Source organism: Diabrotica undecimpunctata, chromosome 7 (assembly GCF_040954645.1).
Source record: "Diabrotica undecimpunctata isolate CICGRU chromosome 7, icDiaUnde3, whole genome shotgun sequence".
Taxonomy (NCBI): Eukaryota; Metazoa; Arthropoda; class Insecta; order Coleoptera; family Chrysomelidae; genus Diabrotica; species Diabrotica undecimpunctata.
In genome coordinates, this window is record NC_092809.1 from 35,023,164 (window position 1) to 35,041,436 (window position 18,273).

At 32.7% G+C, this 18,273-nt stretch overlaps 1 protein-coding gene across 2 annotated transcripts in view; it reads right to left on the reverse strand.

Annotated features, from left to right (window-relative positions):
* Positions 1 to 18,273, reverse strand: part of LOC140445182 (organic cation transporter protein-like) — an 86,445-nt gene that overhangs the window by 35,415 nt on the left and 32,757 nt on the right. For both annotated transcript variants that reach the window (XM_072537058.1, XM_072537057.1), the window contains exons 3-4: positions 15,067 to 15,283; positions 305 to 411 (exon numbers count right to left, since the gene is read on the reverse strand). In XM_072537058.1, the coding sequence (XP_072393159.1) occupies positions 305 to 411; positions 15,067 to 15,283 (324 nt within the window). The remainder of the gene's footprint in view (positions 1 to 304; positions 412 to 15,066; positions 15,284 to 18,273) is intronic.

The following is an 18,273-nucleotide window of genomic DNA, read 5'->3' on the forward strand; positions in this document are numbered from 1 at the left end:
ATATATAGGATCTTGGAAGGTTAAAACTAGATTTATTATAAGACCGTAAATATTAAGATGGTGGGCCATATTTAAAAAAGCTCAGACGAGAATATGATAAAAATTTTTAGATAAGAGACTGTTGAGCAATAGAGGAAGGAAAAGACCAATAATTAGATGGAAAAAGTCAAGTAGAACAGGAAATAGAGAATCTTCGGGTAAAAAACTAAAAAGCTGGAAAGTAATACCAGACAAATTGTACAACGTTGTATAATAATATTATGTTTTGTTTTCTTCATAATTATAATAACTCCAGAAAACTCACCTGTCAGATATAAAGCCACCAATAAACAATCCGACAAATTGTCCAATGCTGTTCACTGTACCAACCATAGTTAACTTCCAAAGGTTTTCTTCGCATTGTAGATCGTACTGAAATCATTAAAACCATTAATTGGAGGTCTTCAAATATGAAATGGTGAATAGTTTTAAGAACGATGTTAAGAATAGTTTTGATCATATATTAAAAAAAAAAAAGATTATATTATAGCTTTATACATTTTTAGAGCATTTGCGGACAAAGACTATATAAAATAAATATATTAAATAAAGGATATATAAAAAAGAAACATCAGTAAAGAAAGACAATAAAATTAATAAAATATAATAGAAAATAAGATATGAGAAGAAAAAGAGGAAGGATGACAAAAAATAATGAAACCAATTTTTCTAACACAATCAAAAATCGATTGTTACTTTCCTTATATATCTTATTGTTCCTCTTGGCTAAAAACAAATGTGAAATTGATTACCACAAATTTTTCAAGTGCCGTAATTTAATTTTTTTATGGTACCGCATCGCCTTATTCCAACCGACATAAAATATGACCGTCAATTGTGAATGACCATCAAATACGTAACTTGGTAATGACTACCCATAATCTTCGTTTCGATCAGAATATAAATAACATCAATTATTACATTTTTGTTGAGGGTCAATGTCAGCAAAAATACAGCGACCACAAGTGAGGTCGGTATTAATCAATGGTAAAGACTAGGTCGAATATTTTACAGCCTTGCACAGATTTTTTATGAAATAGTTATTGGAGAAATGCGTTGGAGTAAATTAAGAAGTAGAAGAAAACTATAAAAAAAAATTCTACTACTAATTAATAAAATTGGATTTTTCTCCACTGTTCGTTAATAAGGAAATCTTTTTAGGCCATGGTGAGGTTTATTTTTATAATTTTTTGAAGAGAAGCTTCTGTACTATCATTGTATTACTTTTTTCTCGATAGTATTTTTTTTCTGTTTATTTACGATTACAATCTGATCATAAATGACCAATAAGCAATTTTAAGTTATCCTAAATTACTAAAGTGGCTTGAAATCAAGAGTTTACCCTATGGTGTTCTATTAATCTAATCTGATAAATAACGCACTAATGTTAACATGCACCAGGCACAAAAGCTCTGCTTTTTCACTCTCACTTAAACCAATTCGAAGGGCTTTGTCCTTGTCAGTCTCATAGTTAGCCCTGTATTGTCAAGGAGATTGATTGCTTCAACATTCACACGAGTATGGAATCGTTTTTCATTATTTTCAGCCGTTTTATAAAAATGAAAATAGACAAGGACAACCAAACAGGTGAGATATCAAGAAGAATATCATACGGTCGCGCATCATATGGAGTTCTTAAAAACTAAGAATCGCAGAAAGAAGAATGGAGCGTCCAATAATGGAGAAGTACAATAAAAGATAAGATCAAATATGAAGGCCTACGAAATAGAACCAGAGATACAGATGTTGTAGATAGAACTTGGAGATTGAAATGGAGATGGGCTGGCTACGACGAGGATGGAGAATGCAAGGTAGATTAGCAAATTAACTGAATGGAGACTAAGTACAGGTTGTGATATAATATATATATATATATATATATATATATATATATATATATATATATATATATATATATATATATATATATAGATATATTGTTAAGATATGTAAAATTGAAAATAATATTGGTTTGCTTGTAATATATTTCAAAGTACAAAATGAAAGATATTTCGAAGAAATGAAAGTCCATTATCCTGGATTACCTGCAGTAAACAAAATTTAAAGATATGCATAAATTATTTTCTTTGTAAAATATATTCGAGTGACGTGAGTGAGCTTAGTGAAATCATGAACAATGCGAGCGGGTTTTCTAAATAAACTTGTACGTCGATATACAGTGAAAAAGACAATAGAATAGAAATATTTAGAAAATATAATTCTCCGTTAGTTCTTAAGAATTTGTAGAAACCGATTAGCATGTTAATAGTTGTTAGGAAAATTATAATTGTAGTTAAATTTTTGTTTGTTATGTAAATGGTAGATGGGGATAAGTGTGACGAACTCTGATTGGAGGAGATTGGAAAAAGTGGGATAGGTATGTAGGAATGAGAGTTTAGCTAGATTTTTGAGGGAGAAAAGATAATCAGTTGTTTTCCCAAGGGTTCAAGGCGAACAGTCGTTGTTCTCTGAAGGTTCTCGAGACGTAGGAAGCAGTAGAAGTGAATGTTTGTGAGTTTTCGTGGAGTAAGTGTATCTGACGGAAGCTGATCCAGTAAAATATTGTAAGTTATATTTTTCTACTTATATTCCAAGAGTCACTGTTCAAGCCAGAACGAGAGTAGGCTACAAGGAACAAGGATTTGGACAACTTATCATCAGAGAGATAGTTTTACCATTCGTCAGTTTTTTTTATTAACAACATTTTTTTTAACAATTGCTTTAGAAAAGATAGGAATATTTATAGGAATAGTTACTCGTAGTGAATAGTCACACCAGACGAATTCAATGTTAGCGTATCATCGTTAACTAAGTGTATTGTTAATCAACAACTGTGAATCTGTAAATAAAAGATGTAAGAACCGATTGATACATAAATTTCCGACCCTCCGTACTACGAAGACGAGAACCCCGAGAGATGTTACGACCGGCTTATACTACAAGAATACCTACCTTATCTTATGGCGTTCCACAAACAGCTGTCACTTTATTATAGGTAAACGAAACAGAAAGATCACCTACACGATGATCTGTGCAAGATGACGAAAAATTAGATATGTACTGTACAAGACTCTCTACATACAAAGAAGGGAAACCTATGTTCTGTAGTTGACCTAAAACGGGCTGATGAAGATGCTGATAGCACTACTAGCACTACTGGTCCTTCTTCTTCTTAACGTGCCCTATCAAGTCCCCTTGACGTTGGCGATTAACATGGCGAAACTATCTCTGTCTTGAGCTATTCTAAAGAGTTGCTCAGCTTTCCTCATTCCTGTCCACTTCCTGATATTCTTCAACCAAGAGGCCTGCTTTCTACCAATTCCTCTGCGTCCTTCGATTTTACCCATCATAATAAGTTGAAGAATATTATATCGGTCTCCCCTTACTACGTGTCCAAAATAGGCCATCTTTCTACATTTGATGTTATCAAGCAGCTCGCGAGCAGCATTTGCTCTCTCAAGGACTGCCACATTTATCAGCATAGCCGTCCATGGAATTTTTAGTATACGTCTGTGCAGCCACATTTCAAAGGCCTCCAGACGATTAATGGTGGATATTTTTAATGTCCATGCTTCAACACCGTATAAGAGGACTGACCAAATGTAGCATTTAACCATGCGCTTTCGAAGTTGAAGTTGCACGTTATCATTACAGAAGAATGACTTCATTTTTAAAAATGTCGTGCGGGCTATCTCGATTCTACGTTTTATCTCTTGATCTGGATCTAGTTGTTCAGTAATATGGCAACCAAGATAATTAAAACTGGACACTCTTTGAATTATATGACCATCAACATATAATCGTGCATCTTGATGTGCTAAACGGCTAAACACCATGTGTTTTGTTTTTGAACAGTTTATGTTTAGGCCAAACTCTCTTCCCACTGTATCAATGGCATTTAAAAGGCATTGTAATCCATTCATGTCATCACTTAAAATAATTGTATCGTCTGCATATCTGATTGTATTTATCAGAATTCCATTAACTTTCACACCCCATTCCAAATTATGCAGCGCTTCTTTAAATATTCTATCTGAATATAAATTAAATAACAATGGGGATAGTATACAACCCTGTCTGACACCTCTTTGTATTTTACATATTTCTGTTGATTTTCCGTTTATGCGAGCGGTCGCTGTTTGACGCCAGTATAACTTTTCTATGAATCGTATATCTTGACTATCAACTCCTTTATCTTTTAATATTGTAATTAATTTGTGATGCTGTACTCGATCAAAGGCCTTTTCATAGTCAATAAATACAGCAAAGACGTCTTTCCTTTGATCTCGACATTTCTGCAGTAATACATTTAGTGCAAATAGGGCGTCCCGAGTTCCCAGTCCATTTCTGAAGTCAAATTGTGTTTCATCCTGGTCTTCTTCACATTTATCTCTGATTCTACTGTGGATGATGCGTAGAAATATTTTCAAAGTGTGGCTCATAAGGCTTATCATTCTATAATCGCTACATTTTTCGGACGTTGTTTTTTTGGTGGTGTTATGAATTCGGACTTTAACCAATCTTCAGAGATATCACCAGTCGAATAAACATCATTGAAAAGCTTGACCAGTATTCCAATGTTTTCCTCATTTATAAGCTTTAACATCTCTGTCGGTATGTTATCAGGGCCAACGGCTTTCTTGTTCTTTGCTAACTTTATAGCATGCAGTATTTCTGATTTTAGTATTTCTGGTCCTTCACCTTCAAGCAAAGTCTCCAGTTCTTCGGGTCTATCATCATTATACAGTTCACTTATATAATTACACCAGGTTGTTCGAATCGGTTATAGTATGTGGAGTTTTCTTATGATAAAGACCAGCTACTTCTCTAACTTTTTTAAACATATTAAACGTATCATGTTTTTCATTCAACTTTTCTACTTCCTTGCATTTATCCTCCATCCATTTTTCTTTAGCCACCTTTATTTTTTTTTAATTAGTTTCTGTTTTTTCTTATATTCTGTCTTGTTACCTTTCAGTTTCCTTCTTTGCTCCATTAATTCCAGAATTTCATCAGTCATCCATTGTTGTTTTTTGTGTCTGTGTAACGTTGTTAATTATTTTTCTACTACTTTCAAGGTAAGATCTTTAAATGTGTTCCAATTTTCTGTGTTGTTTTCATTAATTGGTTTCTTTAGCTCATTGTTTAAGTCATTTATTATTAACGTTTTGTTGGATATTGAGATATTTAATTTTGGTGTATTGGGGCTTTCTTGGACTTTTTTGAGTTTCGCTTTGATGTCAGTTATTACAGGGTTATGGTATGAACCGATATGTGCACCAGGATATGTCGTTACTCTGGTGACGCCATTCTTAAATCTCTTGTTTACCAGAATATAGTCTATCTGATTTCGAATCATATGTAGTGAATTATCTCCTGGTGCCCTCCATGTGTATAACCTTCTTTTGTGTAATTTGAACCATGTATTTGCGATTATCATGTCATGTTCTTGACAGAACTGGTATAATCTATCGCCTCTTTCATTGCTCTCCCCTAGTCCATATTCACCTACCAGGTCAGATCTTCGGCCTTGGCCAATTTTTGCGTTAAAATCTCCAATGATATATGTGACTTCGTTACTTTTTAGATTTTTAAGTGTCTGTTTTAATTGGCTATAGAATGATTCGACATCATTGTCGTATTTCTTTTCTGCAGTAGGGGCATATATCTGGATAACATTGACATTAAATGGTTTGCTATTTAATTGGAGTATTGGAGACTACTGATTCAAAAATGGATAAAATAATAGATAGACCTGTAAATATATAATGTTGTATAGCTTAATTGTTAATTTTCTAATCAAAGATGTGAATACTTTGATTTGGTCGACCTTATGTTCCTTTATTTCTATAAAGTATTAGAACAACGTCAATGGCAAATCTTAAAACATTCGTGTATTCAACCACAGACGCTTATATAAGCATGCAACTGTTACATACAATAATTTATTTAATTAAAAACTTCCTTTTTACTTACCCAACACAGCCTGGATAATAATAAATAAATAGATTAAGTTGTTTTCAGAAAAAATAATGACCGCAAAGCTACCATTAAATATTTAAAGTAATTTTTTGCGCAAATACTAAAAAAATATAATTAACATACTGATCCAAAGAATTCGCATAAAACAGTTATTGCTGTGTTTATTTATTTTAAAATTGTTTTAGACATTCTTGAATAACAATCTATGTTTAATTTATATATTGCAGGTTTTGTTTTTATTGTCATAAAAAAAGAAGAAGCTACGTCTCAAATGAAAATTAGTATAATTATTTTTTATTAATGATGTGCTGGCGCAAAAAGTGAGTCTAAGAGTTTTGTTAACTGACTGTTTCCAGTCCAAACAACGACCTGATGGTATCTTTTATTATCTCAGCAAGGTTTTTAAACTATTGTTGATGCAAATCATTTGTTCCTTCTTCTTCTTGCATCATGTACCTGAACGCACGTTGGCGGATATCTGTAAATACTCTTCAAACTATTGATTTTCGGCCCTTCGAAATCCTTTATGTTTCTTAGACACGAATGTTGTTTTATTTCTGAGTCTCAGTGCCTCTGTATCTTTTCTTATAAGATTAGTTTGGGAATATAGTATTGGCTTCTGCTAAGGATATGGTCACGGTAGGAAATTTTTCTTTGTTTAGAGAAGTTCTCGTTCGCAACCTGCTCTTCTTAAAAATTCCTATGTTGGTGACATGTGAGGTCCATGGGACTCGTAAGAGTTTCCATAAATTCCACATTTCAAATGCTTCAATGCGATTCAGTGATCCAACCTTAAGAGATCATCTTCGTATCCAATATGTACCAAACCAAACAATATTTTTGAAATGCATACTCAATACAGGAACAAAGGAACTAGCCTGATTAGTATTTGCCGATAATTGTTCAGACACTATTTCATCTGACTGTATCAAAATAATAACAAAATAAACTTTGTGCTTTTAAATTTAAATAGCTCGTCCAACACCAATATGGTCTTAAAAGTTCAAAAACTAATTTTTTAGTATTTCGTTCTTCACAAAAACAAAAATATTGACATATCTATTCATTCCAATGACGAAACTACTCAAAAATGTTTCAGCCTCAAAAATGTGAAGTTTTTAAATTGAAACTTAACAAAAAAGTCTTCTAGGAAATTGTATGCCAAAGGCTTTCTTCTAAATGAAACAGTTAACTTATATAAAAGGTATATAATTAAAAATACTCTTTCGTGCTACATTACAGAACTAAAAAGTCCATTATCAGCAACGTAAGACTTTCAATAGGGGTTGTTTCTGACCTACAGACCTTGTCTGAATGGGTTCTCAATTAGAATCAACACATTTACCATCTAGAACCCATTCAGACAAGGTCTGAGTGTCAGCAACAACCCCTATTCGGAGTCTTACGTTGCCATGCAGGGTATCTGTTAAATACTTTAACATCACAACATATTTTGAACAATAATGTAACATACAACAAATTTTGTAACTTTCTAAGTGTTTTTGACCAGATATTTAGTGACTTGACTCATGTATACCTGGTAATAATAAACTGGTGATGGACTTTTTAGTCTGAAAACGTTCTGTGATGTAGCCCGAAAGGGTATTTAATTGTATAACTTTTATTAAGGATTTTTAAATAACAATTTTGTAATTAACCGAGGAGAAAACTCTCTCTAAGATATGTGTGGCATCGGAAAAATTAAATACCCGGCCAAAACTAACTAAACGGTATTCTCTAGGTTAGAGTAGGCAGCTGAATGAACACTTACTAACTCGTTCGGCTACAAAAATGCTGGAAACGCTCTATGAACCATCAAAAGCAATTGGTCTTAAAATTAATACCTCAAAGACAAAATTTATGACCAAATTTGTAGTCAGCAATAAAATTCAGATTGAAAGCCATATTGTATAGCATCGACCAAGTAATAGATTTCCCAATAGAGACGTCCTGTTTTTGAAATGTCATAGCGGCCGTTTTGAAAATGGTATAACTGTCACTTGTTGACCTTTGTATTTAGTATACTCTAACGAATTACCATGGCAAGATATAAGCTTGAACAACGTCTGGAAATTATCCTAAAATTTTATGCTAATAATCGTTCTTTTGTGAAGACCTATCGTGCATTACGTGAAAGTTATGGACCAAATCATCGTCCTGATGTGCGTGTAATTCGTCGAATCGTGGAAAAGTTTGAACGTGAATTTACTCTGTACGATACGAAACCACCTACTAGACGCCGAAATGCAAGAACTCAGGGCAATATTGCTGCTGTAAGAGCCAGTGTAGCGGAGAGCAAATGTGTCCGTAAATCGTCGTTCTCAAGAACTTGGACTCACCAGAATGACAACTTGGCGAATTCTGAGAAAAGATTTAGGCCTACACCCTTACAAGATTGTTCTGACTCAAGAACTGAAGCCACTTGACCATCATAAGCGTCGTTTGTTCGCTGATTGGGCTCTAGACAAACTCGAAAATGATGGCGATTAAAAAAAATAATCTTTTCCGATGAAGCTCATTTTTGGTTAAACGGCTTTGTGATTAAGCAAAATTGTCGTTTTTGGAGTAAAAATAATCCACATGAAATTCTTGAGAAGCCTTTGCATCCAGAAAAAGTCACTGTCTGGTGCGCTTTATGGCATGGTGGCATCATCGGATCTTATTTTTTCGAACATGGTGTAACAGTCAACGGTGAAAGGTATCGAACGTTGATAACGGATTTTTTGTGGCCTCAGTTGGATGAAATGGATTTGGGTGGCATGTTTTTCCAACGGTGCCACATGTCACACTACTGCCCCTACCATTGATTTATTAAAGGAAAAGTTTCCAGAAATATTGATTTCTCTTGATGCCAGAGATCCCAGAAGAATTCAGCAACTTCGACCAGATGCTTGGCCTCCAAGAAGCTGCGATTTAACACTGTTGGATTATTTTTAATGGGGCTATGTTAAGTCATTGGTCTATGTCAACAAACCACAATCTATTGAAGACTGAAAGTGACTGAAAATTGGGTTCATCGGATTCGCTCCTGCAAACGTAGTCGCGGTGGACATTTGAATGATGTGTTATTCGGAACATAATTGTTATCTATTATATTTTGAAATAATTTTTTTTTTATTTACAGCAATTTTTACCGTTTTCGTTTAAAAAAAAACATCAGGACATTTTTATTGGGAGACCTCTTAGCTTACAAATAAGTAGGGCATTAGATTCGCTTAGGCTGAGATAATCAGATAACGCACATACAAAGGATACGTCTCACATGGGCTGCCTTTGGTAAATTGAACAACATTTTCAAGTATAATATTCCAGTTTGTTAAAAAAAAAAGGTTTTTGTACAATATGTTTTACCGGTCCTTACATATAGTGCAAAAACAGTAACTCTGGAGAATAAAAAAACAATAAATAAAAGAAGATTTACATAACACGCTATGATAAGACCCATTAATAATAAATATCTAGAAGTGTTACCATTAGAGATAAATTATCAAACCTAGAAATAAGAAGAAGAACAGGAGTCACAGCTGCAGTTGAAAAAATTCTTCTCCTTCAAGTGCAATCTCGGCAGCTGAGGTCGGCAATCATCACAGCTATACGGACTTTTAAGATGGCTGCTCTGAAAAGTTCATTTGATGTACATCCGTACCAACCTCTTAGGTTGCAGTTTCCTTGGATCTTTTCTTGTATAATCAGTTGGACCAAGGTATATTTTTCTCCACGTGTAATATGTCCGCGATATTCCCATTTTCTTGTTTAAATGGTATTTAAAATTTCTATTTCTTTATTTATCCTTCTCAGAACCTCTTTATTTGTGACTTGTTCCGTCCACGATATTTTCAGATTTCTTCTATACACCCACAGCTCGAATGATTCCAGTTTTTTTTATTATATCGCAGTCAATGTCCAAGATTCCATTCCATTAAACAAAGTCGAAAAAACATAGCACCTCGCCAACCTAACTCTTAGTTCCAATTTGAAATCCCTTATACATCGCACTCTTCTCATTTTGATGAAATTTGCTCTAGCCTTTTCTATTCTGATTGTGATCTCCTGAATGTAATCATTGGCGGAGTGAATCAGTGTTCCTAGATATGCATATTTGTCCACTTGTTCGACGTTGGTTCCGTTTATTAGGATATTCTCATAAATTTCATCTTCTTGACGTTCATTGTTAGACCGTACTGTTTTCGGCTAAGATCACAGTGTCGTCCGCATATCTAATGTTGTTAAGGGTAACTCCATATAAGTACCTTTATTCCAGCTGTTTCGACCTCAAGAGCTTTTTTCAGGATCTCTTCAGGATTGTCTTTACTCTTATCTTTATTCATTTATAAAGAAAAGGAATGATAAACATTTCTACATTTAGTGTAATTTAATTTTAGTAAAAACAAAACAAAGGTCTTTTATTGATTCGATTTCAGGTTGTAGTCAAATATTCATTTATTTGTCAATTTTTTGCGTTTAGAAATTTAAAGTTTAAATTAAATTAATTTGCAAATTAAGTTTTATTTCAGTTCATTTAAAGACTGCAACCTGTTATTTTGACGACAATGTGGTCGAAGTTAATTTTTTTTCGAGTATTTAATAAATACATGTTTGCCAATTTTTGATATTAGCGGGTATTTGTTAATATTTTTTTGACTTATTATTTTACTTAACTAATAATATTTTAGAGACGCTATAAATCTTTTTGAAGAATTTTATTGAATACACAGATCATTTTTTTTTTTCAGCTTATGAGCAAATATGTCGATTTTTATAGTTTTGTATTGATAATTCTTTGATGCGTTTTCTGAAGTGATCTTGACGTCTTTAAGTGAAATGTCGATCTATGGGTGATTAATTTTTTCTTGAGTCCTGTTATGTCTCTAGTTAAGACTTATTGGTGAATTTTTATTTTGCAGTTTAGCTGTTTTCAGTGTTTCTTTTTTTGTGTCAAAGTTTTACCTAATTATTATTGATCGTTTATCTATCGCTCATTTGTTGTCGTTACTTTTCTCTTAACTTCATCCTCACCCACCTCCAATGAAGCTTCCGAATTGAGCAACGTGTTCATCGCAAACTCCTGGTAAACGATTAGCTTTACTCCTGTTAGCTTTTTCGTTACAATATTAATCTTCAATTTTTATGGAGCATTACCCATACCTAATCTTATTAATTGCCGAGATATTTTTAGTTTTCTTCAAATTTCGGGAATACCTTTAATTTGTATAGGTAGAAATGTGATGTGAGAAAGAACAGTGTGATGAACTGGAGCACCGTCGTGTAAAAACCACATTCTTTATCTAATATTAAGTAGAACATTTTGCAGTAGTAATGGCAAATGATTATTCAGAAAATCCAGATATACAGTGGGCTATCCAGATATAAAAAAATATGGGTCAATCACATAATCCTCAACAATATCATCCCAAATATTTATAGACCATCTAGTTTAACCATGACTGTTAATAAAGTAGGGATTGCTTGATACATAGTAATGAAAAATATGCCGATTTACTGTTCCATTTTTGTGAAATGTAGCCTCATCTTAAAAAAACACATAATCTAAAAAAAGGGTCGCTATGCTAGACCATTGACAAAAAGCTAATCTGCGATGATAATCATAGACTGTCAATTCCTGGTGTAACTGTATGCACATAGGGATGTGTTTTATGTTTACGGAGAATTTTTACGACGGAAGTTTGACTAATGTAACATTTTTTTTTATAATTAGAATATTAAATAATTTTTAATTCTTTTACCCCTGTTGCTGAGACGCCGATGGCCGTAATTGCAAATATATACGCGGGTGGTCGGTTTACCATTACGAAATTTTATTGGAATTTACCGACTATCTCAAAAGACGGAACGTCCGACTTATTATTCTCGTTAATCCTCGGTTAATTCTTTCAGGTTTCAGGAGATTTTTTTTTGATAAATTTGGTAAACATCGTCGATGACACGTCATAGTAATTTTTTGAGAGAACATAATTCAGACAGTTTTATGTTTCTCACGTTTCCAATTGCTAGTTCCGTTCTTTACCTCGAACCTTTCGAACTTTTTACCTTCTTAGAAATACATACAGGCTGAGCTGTCATTTTAAAGTGGGGGATATGCCCCCTTTTTTGGGGAAGCTTGTGAAATTTTAAGAGAGGCACACCACTTCTAGTTGGGCGATCTTTGAGGACAGCCGCTCGTTACCTTACCGTCTCTGAGCATTTTCTTTTTCTAAGTGTGTATACACTTCTATATTTGACTTCTTTTAATCTAATATCATATTAGATTAAATATTGGTATAAACTACCTTTTAATTTAAATAACTTCCGTAGTTGGTACAAGTATAGTATATAGCTTCAGTGCAGTGTAGCAGTCATCGAGAATTACTGTAAGTTATCATAATCCTAGTATCTTCAATTATCTGGGCGAATAATATGGTATGGTTATGGTATCATATTATCTTTAATTATCTGGGCGAATCTACGTTCATCCATGTCTTCACCTGTAGTTAAGAGTAACTACTGATTTTTGCATTCAATTTAAAGAACATTTAATATTTTCTTACGAACTTTCCATCAGCTACTAAAAAATTCTAATAAAGAATAATTACGAACATTTAATTCTCCGTTAATCATTAAACAACAGTGCGAACAGAAAATTAAAGTTGATTAAATTTTTATTTCTGTAATCTTGTCGTATTCTTTGAATTAAACTTTAATTAACTTTGTGTTATTTGTTATTCGTTTTATATTTACTATATCCAGTATCTCGAGATATGCCCATTAAACAGCAAAGAGAGACTTTCTTTAATCAACTTTAGTTGAATATTTTTATATAGCATCAGACTCTCTTCGCTGATAATTTAATTTGTGTACGATTCCATTATATTGTATTTGTAGAGGTATTTATCAATCATAATACTCTGTATTTTTTATATGTATACAACCATTGATCAATTGGTGGTGCATTTTTAATTACTTGTGCGTATATTCAGCTGCCTATATCATTGTGTTGTTGAATATATTGTTTTTGTTTTATGTATGAATTTTATTTGTCGACTCCTAACAAGTTTTCTGATATAACAATAACTCTGAATATTTGCTTATTATACTAAATTATTATTATACCTTCGACCAGAAGAAAGATCAGGCTGATTCAGTTTCGTCGGTAAGTAGGTGGACGGAGTCCACCTAATATATTTATTTTTTGTTTATATAGTGTGTTGACCAAATTTATTTCATAATTCACTGTCGGTATCTTTCCTTGGATTTGGTCCCAGAACCAAAATATTTTTCCTTATCTTTTTTCTTTTCTAGGGTTTCTTAATTTTCTCCTTAAACCCAAAAAAATTAAGTGGCGCCCTGTTCCTATCTTATCTTATCTTTGGTAATTTTACCCATCTATCTTTTTGTTTATTTTGGTATCTTTTCTAATACTTCTTATCCTGTCATATCTTTACTTATTTCGTCCATTGGACCCATTCTCGGTTCCAAAAGCTAGTTTCTCTCCACCAACCATCTGGCTGCCGTCCGCAGTGTCTCCATTGGTGACCTTTCTAGCACCATCCAAAAAACGTTTCCGAGGTTAAAATGTCATGTTGCCGTGAAATTTCATGTCAGAGTGTTCATATGGGGATCCACAGTAGTAGCTAACAGTACACTATATTCCTTTTCTTCACTTACAAAAGTTTTGGTTCTCCCATTTTTTTTTTCATATCCAACTGACCCAACACGAACAAAACGATTCATTAATCTTTCAAAAACTCATACGTTCGGCTTCCTCCGTTCAGGATTTAGCTGTTCGTTCATATATTCTAGATGCAAGCAGGCAATTCCTCGAACTTTCTCCTAATACCCAGATCATATCTGTTAATTCTTCTCCAGCAAAATTGATTATTAAAATTAAAGACAAGCCACACAGACTGATTAAAAAGGCCATATGAAAACTGTCATTTTTTAAAGCCTACTGTTTTGACTTATGTTCCGTATTAATTATTTATTAAATAAGAATAATTTTGTTATATTATTACACAAGACAAGTTATTTTTACTTACAAAAATTGAAGGTATTCACTCAATTTCAGGGAAATTCACTAAAGAAAACTAAAAATACCTCGGAAAGTAATGAGTTTAGGTATAGGAAATGCTTCATAAAAATGGAAGAGTACCATAAATGTAATCTTTTAAAAATAAAATATAGGGTTGTACACATAAAAAGTATGAGAAAATCGTAATTTTTTTATAGTTTCCCTGTATACAAGTATTTGTCAATTATTTCTGTTAACCTTAATTTGAAGACTAGAACATATTGTTTACCTAATTATGTAAAATGAATAATTATTTATTTATTCCTTCAGTATATACAGTGTGTTTATTTCATAACGATTTCGAAATAAAATGGTCGTAACTCGCTAAATATCCTGTATAGTAGTATGAAAGTGCATATTGTAAAAAGAGTGATTATGAGAGGAATTTAAATATAAAAAAATATAGAGGGTGTCCTGTTTAAGACATTGCATGTTTGCTTTACCACATAGTTAAACCACTAATCACCCTAGAGAATTCGGCAGATTATCCAAACCGGGAGAATATCATTGCCATTTTTTCTAAATAACTGTTTTGGATATTCTGTACCATACTGGAATTATCGAATATTGTCTCACTAAAAACTCACCTTGTACAATTGTAGAAGTAAATAATGTTTGGCATTTGAGAAAAATTAGCGTGAACGCTCAAAAAAATACCTTAAGGTTCCCAAATTTGTAAAATTAGAATATGGGACATAAAATATTTCAAAACAAACTACAAATCATTCTTTAACGTAGTCATTTTTATAATATAAACGAATATTTACTTTCTAGTTTTAATTAATTGTTTAACATTCTAGTTTTTATGTAACTTCTTTTTTTGTCCACAATCCATTAACTTTGTTTGTCAAAGAAATGTTTTTTAATTTATTTTGTGTCTATATATATTTTAAACGAAATCCATAATACATTAAAAATGTATTCTGAATTTTGGGATTTTAAATTTTAAACTTTATTATCTAGATACACAAAACGCTTACCTCTTGAAGAATACTCCATTCCTTAGTCTGGTACACATAAGAAGAACATGATATTTCTTTCGTGTGATCAAAATCTTCGGGATTGCAGCTTCCATCAACACCTGTGTATTCATATCTTTTACATTTCTCTGGAAGCTTATTTTTATATGGCACAGCCGCTGGTAGCCAATCTGGTTCATACGTTGTACCGTTGTGATCACATTCTGGAATGGCACATCTGGAAAAGAATAATTTGTTTTTAATGGATTTTAATTTAAGATATCGCAAACACAAAATCTGATCAAGCTGATATTCAGTTCTTAACTTATGTCTTCATTTCTCTGTCTATTAAGCCTTGTAACAACTTTTACTCTTGTGAAAAATAATATTTGGCTAGCTTCGATTTTAAAGTGATCTCTTTGCGTCATTACCTAGCTTCCACATCCATATAACAGAGTAATTGTATCCATTTAATTATCCCAAATGTTCAGGGAAATCTGTAAATTTTGTTATTTTCTTTTATTTGTTTGATATTAAGAACCCCACCGCAGCCGTATGAAAGAGATGGTAGTTTATTTAATGTATGCAATAGATATTGACATCGACTGTATTGAATTCTGATGAAATTGAGTGTGCACCACGTGAGTTCAGGAAAATCTAGGAGGGCTGTCTTTAATGCAAAGTATAATGCTATTGGATTCTCTTTCAGACCGTTCATGGATCTTCTTCTTCTTCTTCTTCTTCCTCCATCATGAAGGTTGTCACTCCATCTCTTGAGCGGTCGTTCGATGCTTATTCAGATTCACGAAGTTCATGGATCTATATCTGCGAAAACAGTAAAACTCTTCATTTTTCGCTGAAAGCGACCTTCTGTGAATGTACAAAGTTAGAAAGTTGATCGATACAATGGTTTGTCAATCTGATTTAAGGGAGTTTCCTTATTTACATACACAGCTGTAACAACGTGCCTTATGGATAGAGATTAGAAATATTCGAACAGAAAATCCTAAGAAGAGTTATGAGCTCGATGAGAATGGAAAACCAAAAAATGGTAAGAAAAATAAACCATGAAATAAGAGACATGTTAAAGTGAAAAGATATAGTTTAATTAAAACGCAAAGTCAGATCGATGGGACACATAGAGAGAAGGAAACACGACCAATGATTAAGAAGATCACCAGATGGAAGCCAAAAACTGAAAGATCGAGGGAAAGACCTATCAAAAATCCTGAAAGTGAGAAACTAGAGGGACCTAGGCATACAACAATAGACCAAGGCATACAACAAACTTTGATAATACACAAGACGAATGCGGAGTGATTCCCCGCGATAAGCGAATCAAAGAGTTCTAAGTAAGAGCGGTCAACATTCCACCAGCAATAAAAGGATTCGATGATGATGATGAATGCAAATAATTTAAAAAGTACACTGGGCAACTTTTTAAAACAAAAACTAGCCATACACACTCATATAGTAACAGCAAGAAAACTAGAAGAAAAAGCAGTTGCAGAAAAAAACAATACGCATAAAGAAACTAACGGAAATGGACAAAGGTTGATAAGGGTCACATTAGAAAACAACCGAGTAATAAATATCATACAGTTAAACAAAAAGGAGATTTAAAAAAGAACATGGACGTCCCTCGATGGTAAAACTACGAGCCAGATACAAAACGATGTTTTCAAAATCGGTATTTTGTCCAATTTTAGGAGGCTACAAATTTGGGATACTGTGTACATTTTATCAATCGAATCCACTTTTGATACGTGCGGCATCACGTATAATAAACGTGGTGACAAATAATAATAATAAAAGGGTAACAAAATTTGAATACATGTAAAATTGTTATTGAGATTCAAAATTTAATATAAAATAAAAAAATACTACTTTAATAGTACAATCGTTAGGGATTTTATCTCTAAAACTGAGACGAACAAGCTCAATTTTGCTGATAATGTCAATTTTAGGCCCCCAACAAAAAGTACAAAAGTTTGTCACTCCCAGCCCGAGATTTCCCCTAAACCCCCCTCACCGGGGGGGGGGGCAAACAAAAAAATGTTTGAAATAAGAAATGTAGCTAAGATAATATTGAACTAAAATGTTAATAAATTAGCAGTTTTTATGTAGAAATTAATTTTTTAAATAAAACTTGTATTAAGTTGACGGTAAAAATTATGACTTTTATTCACAGTGTCCTAGTGACCAAAAACAAAATGCCTTTTAAAGTATGAGTCTTACATATACTAACGAATATTTACAAAACGCTCTGTATGTAATCATAAATGACGTCAAGACATCAGGGAAACGGGAATAATTTTCAATATTCCCATTTAGATGGGAATAAGCCACAATTAAAGGTTAAAGTACTTTTATTGACGTTTCAATTTCCACTTCAGAAATCGTTCTTAACATACAAACATTCGTAAATTAAACAAATTTTGTTTTTTTGTTACTTGGTGAAAAATTCTTCTAATAATTTAATTTTATCTGACTAATTTATATTGACAATTTAGACATATATTATACATTTTAAAGTAGACGACTTTAAAATGATATTGCCAATATTGTTGAGTTGCTTTCCTGGGACGACTTTACTTGTAAAATAGTTCATTCGATTACATGAAATCAACTTTAACTTAAGAATATCCGTCAGAAAAAATTATAGCATGTAAAATTAAACACATGCCATAATGACAGTAAAATTCTCCTGTTAGTGATTCCATAGTAAATTATGAGGGAAAAACAAGGAAAAAACCCTCATAATACTATCCCGACATGGTAAGTATTTGGTCGTGCATTTAGTTTACCTTCAATAAACACCAAATTTTGATTTTATATGTTTGTTATTTTAAAAACATAAATGATGTATCCTCTATGTTGCTGACTTACTAATACTTACTATTACTAATACTTTCCTTTTAATAACTTCCTCTCTTAATATGGATAACCAGATCCTACTACATTCTGCCTAGGAATTTGCGACACAATTGGTCTCATTTAGCATAATTAGAGCCGCTTTTTTTTTCTCTTTTTACCATCCGTTTCTTTTAGGACTGCATTTTGAATCATTCCATTAAACCCTATGTTCATTATCCCATGCGTGTTTGTTTACATATTTGAGATCTATCAAATTCTCTATTTTGAATATAAGATTGATTTTCACTTATTCTGACATTGAATGGCCTTGTTGTTTTACCTAAATAAAACTGATCGCATTCACAAGGTGTT